This window comes from Suricata suricatta, chromosome 10, assembly GCF_006229205.1.
Source record: "Suricata suricatta isolate VVHF042 chromosome 10, meerkat_22Aug2017_6uvM2_HiC, whole genome shotgun sequence".
Taxonomy (NCBI): Eukaryota; Metazoa; Chordata; class Mammalia; order Carnivora; family Herpestidae; genus Suricata; species Suricata suricatta.
The window spans coordinates 358,064-365,906 of record NC_043709.1 but is presented as its reverse complement, the minus strand read 5'-3'; the positions used below and the strand labels follow the sequence as shown (position 1 = coordinate 365,906).

The following is a 7,843-nucleotide window of genomic DNA, read 5'->3' as shown; positions in this document are numbered from 1 at the left end:
TCTGTGGCTGTTGGGTAGTGGGGGTGTGTGTCTGTGGCTGTTGGGTATGGGGGGGTCTCTGTGGCTGTCAGGTAGTGGGGAGTCTCTATGGCTGTTGGGTAGTGGTAGAAGTTCCAAAGACCTTTCAAGTCTGGCCCTTGAAGCTCAGCTCATAATTGTCTGTAGCCTAACAATATTCCTCTGCTACTTTTAGGTATTTGCTGAATTTTACTACGACTTACACTATTTCTGTCTTCTTCCCTACCCAGTGCATCAAAATAATATGAAATGCACTCTTTAAAGATATTTCTTCTATTGACAAACATGTAACTCGTTTATATGAATTTAAAGAAGACAAAAACATACTGATTACTGAGGACGAACCATGGACTGAAAGGGGAGGGGGAGGGAGGGAGGGGGTGATGGTCATGGTGGGGGGCACCTGTGGGGAGAAGCACTGGGTGTTATATGGAAACCAATTTGACAATAAACTATTATTAAAAAAATAATAAATAAATAAAATGATATTTGAACCATTAAAAAAATAATAAAGAAAGAAAGAAAGAAGACAAAAACACATGAACAGTTTCCTGTAATACTCTGGAGCAACCTCTGTTGATTATATAGTTGATATTCCTCTTATGTTCTTTTCCTGTGAGATATATTAACATATACTTAGTATTTATTTTCACATAATGACATACACTGAATACTGCAAATTGTTTTTTTCACTTAGAAATAAATCTTGTACATCTTTCCCTATAAAGCTACCGTGTTCTTTCCAGCAGATATGTGTCTGTTGTATTGCTGCCACAGAGTTTTGTATCAACAACCCAGGAGTTGACGTGTGTCTAGAGTCTGCTGAGTAGGGCCACAGTGCTTCATTTTATGTTTCAATAGAAAAGTGGGCTGCCCTAGAAAGACGTACTGCATTTTCTTAACTCTTTGTTATAGATAATTTCACACATTTAAAGAGAAAATAGTGTACAAACCCTGGTGTTTCTTTCACACAGCTTCAACAGTTGTGTGTTTCTGACCAATCTTATTTTTTCTGTTCCCCTTATTACCAACCCCATCCCAGATTATTTTGAAGCAAATTGCAAATATTGTATTATTTTACATGTCAACATTCCCATATGTTTCTACAGGATAAGGACTCTTCACAGTTCTTTATTACTGAGTAGTCCGGATTGTGAATGGATCACAGTTTAACTGTTCATCTTTTGAAGGACATGTTAGGTATTTTTGTCTCTTACACATCAGGCTGCTATGAGATTTGCATATAGTAGTCCTGCCTTATCTACAGTCAGCCTGGTTCGGAAGTAGGTGGTCCTTCTCCTGACACAGCGTCAGAAGATCAGTAGCAGCCTAATGCCCATCATGAGCCAGCCCGTCACTCCCCTCCCTTCATCCCATCACATAAGCGTTTTATCCCCTCACATTACAGAAGGAAGGCTCAGTATAGCACCATAAGATATTTTGAGAGAGAAAGATCACATTCACATAACTTTTATTATAGTACATTGTTATAATTGCTCTATTTTATTGTTGTTAATCTCTTATTGTGCATAATTTATAAATTAAACTCTTTCATAGGTTAAATATGCATGAGAAGAAACAGTACGTATAAAATTCAGTACCATACATGATTTCCGGCATCCATTGGGGATCTTAGAATGTATCCCCTGTGGATAAAGAGGGATAACTACACAGTTTTGTGTGTGTGTGAATTGTTATATTTGGAGAGAATTTCTTAGGACACTTGGGTGGCTCTACTGGTTAAGTATCCAGCTGTTGATCGCACTTTAGGTCTTGAGCTCAGGGTCATGAGTTTAAGCCCTACTTTGGGCTCCATGCCCAGCATGGAGCCTACTTAAAAAAAAAAAATGAAGTGAATTTCTTGTAAACAATACATAGTTGAGTCATGTGTCTTTATCTGTCCTGTTCCTCTATCTTTAATTAGTATATTTAGGCCATTTATATCTAATGTAATTATTGATATGTCAGGTCTGCCATTTTATTGTAGTTTTCTGTTTGTTCTGTTTTTCATTTCTTTTCTCTGCCTCCTGTGTGTTACTTGAGCATTAAAAAAATTCCATTTTGAGGGTGCCTGGGTGGCTCAGTCAGTCAAGTGTCTGACTTTGGCTCAGGTCATGTCTCCTGGTTTGTGGGTTTGAGCCCTGCTTCGTGCTCTGTGCTTACAGCTTGGAGCCTGGAGCCTGTTTCGGATTCTGTGTCTCCCTCTCTCTCTGCCCCTCCCCTGCCCTCACTCTTTCTCTCTTAAAAATAAACATTAAAAAAAAATTTTAAGTACTCCATTTTGATTTACCTATAGTGTTTTCTCATGTGTCTGCGTAGATTTTTAGTGGTTGCTTTAGTTGTTAACCACATAACCAGAACATGCATGTGGTCAGCTTGAAGGGTACAGTGAATGAAAGTGGCTGAGCCAGCAGAGTGGACCAGTTCCATTTGCTCACCAGCCCTTGATATTATCATTCATTTTATTCTGGCTGTTGTGGTGGATGTATATAATATAATGTTGTGGTCTTAATTTGCAATTTCCCTGGTGACTAATAAGGATATATACCTTTTCATGTATTTTTTTTTAAGTTTTTTTAATGCTTTATTAATTTTTGATACAGAGAGAGACTGAGCATGAGAGGGAGAGGGGCAGAGAGAGAAGGAGACACAGAACCCGAAGCAGGCTCCAGGCTCTGAGCTAGCTGTCAGCACAGAGCCTGATGCTGGGCTCGAACCCACGAACGTGAGATCTGACCTGAGCTGAAGTCGGAGGCTTAACCGACTGAGCCATCCAGGCGCCCCTATACCTTTTCATGTATTAATTGGCCATTTGAGTATTGTCTTTTGGGAAGTCTCTTGCCCATTTTCTATTAGGCTGTCTCTTCTTTTTGATTTGAGGAGTTCTCTCTATTTTCATGGATATGAGTCCTTTGTTGGCTCTGTGTTGCAGGCATCTTTCTCACTTTGGCTAGCTGCATCCCCATTCCCGTAGTATTAGTGGTATTTTAATGAGCAAGATTCAGATTTCTATGTAGTTCAGATCTTTTTTTTTTTTTTAATTTATGGTTGGTGAGGTTTTTTTGTTGTTCTGTTAAGAAACCTTTGTCTACCACAGTCATGAAAATCTGTATTTTTTTTTAGAAGCTTTATTGGTTTACCTTTCAGATTTCTATCTATAATTTATTTGAAACTGATTCTTTTTTTTCAAGTTTATTTATTTTGAGAGAGAGAACACAAGATGGGGAGGGGTAGAGATAGAGGGAGAGAGAGAATCCGAAGCAGGCTCCACACTGACCTTGACACAGGGCTTGATCTCACAACTTTGAAATACTGACCTGAGCAAAAGTCAAGAGTTGGATGCTTAACTGACTGAGCCACCCAGCCACTGCTGAAATTGATGCTTGTAAATGATACACAGTTGAAGGTCTTTTTGTTTTTTAATATGGATGTCCAGTTAGCTCAGCACCATTTCTTGGTAAGGCCCTTCTCTCTCAATCGCTTTACAATAATGGCTCCCCATCAGAAGTCAGGGGCTCACAGATGGGGTCTCTATTTCCGGACTTTGTTCTGTTCTCCTTTGTGCAATTGCACTGATGTAATACTGCCCTCATTCCTGTAGCTTTATAAGTCTTGGCATTTGATAGTCCTCTCACTTTGTTTTTCTTCAGTATTTCTTTGTACTAATTTTTACCTTTTGCATTATTTTAGAATGAACAACTTTAAAAAAAAAACTTTACTTATTTTGTTTTTATTTTTATTTTTTAATTTTTTTTTAATTTTTAAAATTTTTTTTTTAATTTTGAAAGAGCAAGAGTGAGAGCAGGAGAGGGGCAGAGAGAGAATCCCAAGGAGGCTACACTCTTGAACTCATGAACTGTGAGATCATGAGTTGAGCCCAAATCAGTTGTTAGATGCTTAATTAGCTGAGCCATCCATGCACCCCTAGAATGAGCAACTTTTAGAATGAGTGTCAGTTTCCACATTCTCCCCAGCCTTCCTCCCCCAAAAATCTACCAAAATTTTGATTAGGCTTACACTGGCTGTAGATTGGGGTTGGCAAATTATGGCACATAGGCCAAATGCAGCCTGCCACCTATTTTTGAAAATCAAATTTGACTGAATCAGTGCCACTCTTACAAATTGTCTATGGCTGTTTTTTGTGCTATGTGACAAAGCTGAGTAGTTAGGCTTCTTTGATTTCTCTTGGTAGCATGTTTTAATTCTCTGTAGTGGCCTTACACATGTTTCATTAGGTTTATTCTTAGGTAGTTGATATTTTCATATTATTCTAAATAGTATCTTTTTTTACCAAATATTTTTACTGAGATAATGGTAGATTCATTTACAGTTGTATAAAATAATTTGAAGAGGTCCTTTGTATACTTTGTCCAGTGTTGTCAATGGTGACATTTTGCAAAACACTAGTAGAACATTACTGCCAGGATATTGACATTCATACCGTCCACTGATCTTTTTCAGATTTGTTTGGTTTTGCTTGTAGCGCTCTGTGTGTGTGTGCGTGTGTGTGCGTGTGTGAGGGTATGAAGTTGAGTGTGTGTGTGAGCGTGTTGTGTGTGTGAGGGTATGAAGTGTATGTGTGTGCGTGTGTGAGAGAGAGAGAGAGAGGGTATGAAAGTGGGTGTGTGCAGTTTGGTGCTGTTGGTCACCTGTACAGGTACACTTCTCCGTTATCAGAATCAGGAGGCTGAACATTTTCAAAAGCACAGGGATCTTTCATGTTGCCATTTTAGAGCTACTCCCACCTTCCTTCACAACTCTACCCCTTCACCCATCCCTGGCCTCTGGCACTAACTGATCTGTTTCCATTTCTAAAATTTTGTTATTTCAAAATTGCATTTAAAGCATACAATATGTAGTCTTTGGGGACTAGCTTTTTCCAGCGTAATTCATAGGGATTCGTCCACGTCGTCATGTGCGTCCACAGTGCATTCCTCATCACTGCCAGGCGGCGCTCCGCGGAGCCGGTGAGCCACGTGTTTCGCCAGTCACGTGTATCAGTAAAGCTGCTGTTCTTACAGTTCATCTTTCTGTTGTTTTATCTGTGTATAGGATCATATCATCTCTGATTAATGATAATTTTATTTTGTCCTTTACAATCCTTTTACCTTTTATCTCTTTTTCTTGCCATACTGCATTGGCTAGAACCTTCAGTACAGTGTTGGATCGAAGTGGTGATAGTGGGCCTCCTTGTTTTATTACCTCAGAAGGAAAGCTTTCAACATGTTATAGTTAAGTATGATATTTGTTATGAGTTTTCATAGATTTTTTTTTAAATCAGTTGGAATTTTCTTTATTCCTAGTCTTTTTATGACATTAATGGCTATTGAAACTTATCGAATGTCTTTATTAGTTCCTCATATCCTTTTTTTTCTCTATTCTGTTAATACGTAAATTCTGCCCATTGGTTTTCTAATGTTAAACTACCGTTGGTTTCATGGTATTACCCCACCCATTTGGTTGTGATATATTATGCTTTCTTTCATGTGTTGAATTTTTGCATTTGTCATCATCAGTGAGATTGGTTTGTAATTTGCCTATCTTACAATGTCCTTATAAGGTGTCTAGGTGGTTTTTTTTAACATTTTCTTTTTTTGAGAGAATGAGAGAAGTAGAGCACAGGCAGGGGAGGGAGGGAGACAGAGAGAGACACAGAATCCAGAGCAGGCTCCAGGCTCCAAGCTGTCAGTACGGAGCCCAGTCTGGGGCTTGAGCCCACGAACTGTGAGATAAGGACCTGAGCCGAAGTTGGATACTTAACCAACTGCTCCACCCAGGCACCCCTTTATCAAGTGTTTAGAAACAAATTTTTATGTTCTTATATAATGACATGGGGGCATAGTCTCTTATTTTATATTTCCTGGAAGAGTGTACACAAGAATTGGGATTATTTTTCTTGTAATATTTGGTAGAATTCACTAGAAAGGTCATTAGAGCCTGGAGTTTTCTGTATGAGGAGGCTTTTAATTATAGATCTTGCTTATTATGATGCTCTAGAACTATCCAGGTTTTCTCTTCCTTTTTGTCAGTTTGAGATGAGTATGTTTTTCAAGGAAATTTTTCATTTTTCTAAATTTACAGAAATTGGCAGAAAATTCTTTCTACTAACCCTATCCTGGTGATAACCCATGGGCTCTGTCATGTTGCATCTTCTTTCGTTCGTCATGTTGTTCTTGGGGCTTTCTCCAGGATGTACAGTCATTTTCTTCACAGCCCCCTACCCCTCACCCCTGCTCTTCTCCCCCTCTTCCTCCCCTCTCAGCATGAATGTGGCTGGGGTCCCCCAGCGAGGTGGGCCTTCTCTCTGGCCTGCCCATCCCCGTTAGACGCCTGGGTCCACCTCAGTGGCCCGCACATTGTAGCCACTTCATCTCTGTGGCTGGGCTGAGCTGAGCTCCTAGACCTGCGGCTGAGAAGGACTTGCCCACTTCTCCACCTCCGGCCCCACTCTCACCTGCAGCCAGCCTCCTTGCCGGCTGGCCACATCCTGTTGGCGCTGGTTGCCAGCCTGCCATGCATAACCGCTTTTTCCTTTGTAGAATTTTAGTCCTCTTTCCCTTCCTCTGGCTGCCACCTGTCAGTGAGCTGCCGGCTCGCATCCTAAGTCTGGGAATTGGAGCAGTGAGCATGTCACTCGGCTCAGGACTGTTCGCCCTGGTTATCCCTGTTGGGAGAACCAGAGGCAGTAGTGAATGAGCAGTACTGAACGGCTCCTGTGCCATCTCAGGATATTTGTGCCATTGGAGCATAAAGCCTCCAACTGTGCAGCAAATCTCCATCAGCCAGGGGTCCCCATGGGCTCCCACCGCTGCCATGTAGACTTCCCTATGTTCAGGTCTCTGCCTGTTCTAGGAAGCGTCTGTCTTATAACTTTTTCTAGGTCTCTCCGTAATTTCTGCTCAGTATAATTGAAAATTAATCTTTCTTGCGAGAGGTCTTGGGGGAAGCATCTCATGGCTGTCAGGCTCCTCAGGGTGTGTTTGATTTCAGGTGATCCTGTTCTTGAAGAAGAAGGACGGGTTCATCAGCCTGGTGCTGCGGCACATCGGCACCTCGGCCCTCATGGACCTGCTGCTGCGCCTCGTCAGCTGTGTGGAGCCGGCCGGGCTCCGGCATGAGGTCCTGCATGTGAGTGTGGGGGGCCCTCCTCTCTAGAGCCTTCTCCCTGTCGGCAGGCGTTTTGCAGGGTCTCTGAGTGCATGATGAGGGCCTGCCTCCCGGAGGGCAGAGCTGGGTGAAGGCGCTCAGAGAGCACTGGAGGGTCAGGACCTCCGGCCTTCCACCTGCCGTGCTTTTCTCCCTGTGGGGACATTAGGGGTTCTTGTCAAGGCTTGTATTTAAGGCTTGGTCTGCAGTCTGCACCCTTGCTGCTGTATTGCCTTAGTCTGTTGAGAAGCAAAGAGCAGAGTATTTCTTTCCCCCTGACACTCTCTGGGCTCTTTCTCTGTGAAGAAGAAAAAAAGGCCTTTCCTCACCACCCACTGGACCCTAGTGGCCTCTGAGCAGGAGCTCTGTCAGGTCCTGGCTCTATTATCTGGCACTGGCCTGTGAAGAAAGGACCAGCCGACAAGGATGCTGTGCAGAGAAATCACAGAGACCTGGGCAGGCCTGTGTTTTGTCCTGGAGTCTGTGCACGTGTCCATGCTGACAGGCTTGGAGGTCCCTGAGGACTTTCCCAGAAGAAGAAAGGAGGGTTCTCGTCTCAAGAAGCCAGGAAACGAGCGCTGGATACGCTGTTCTCTGTTGTGTGGCAGGTTTTTCTGTGAGGCAAAATTTAGAATAAAGGCTTGGTCCTTCTTGCCCATCTTCTAGCTCCTGGGACCCG

At 42.3% G+C, this 7,843-nt stretch overlaps 1 protein-coding gene across 6 annotated transcripts in view; it reads left to right on the top strand.

Annotated features, from left to right (window-relative positions):
* PPP6R2 (protein phosphatase 6 regulatory subunit 2) overlaps positions 1-7,843 on the top strand; it is a 63,942-nt gene that overhangs the window by 36,321 nt on the left and 19,778 nt on the right. For all 6 annotated transcript variants that reach the window (XM_029953242.1, XM_029953239.1, XM_029953243.1 and 3 more), the window contains one exon: positions 7,009-7,146. In XM_029953242.1, the coding sequence (XP_029809102.1) occupies positions 7,009-7,146 (138 nt within the window). The remainder of the gene's footprint in view (positions 1-7,008; positions 7,147-7,843) is intronic.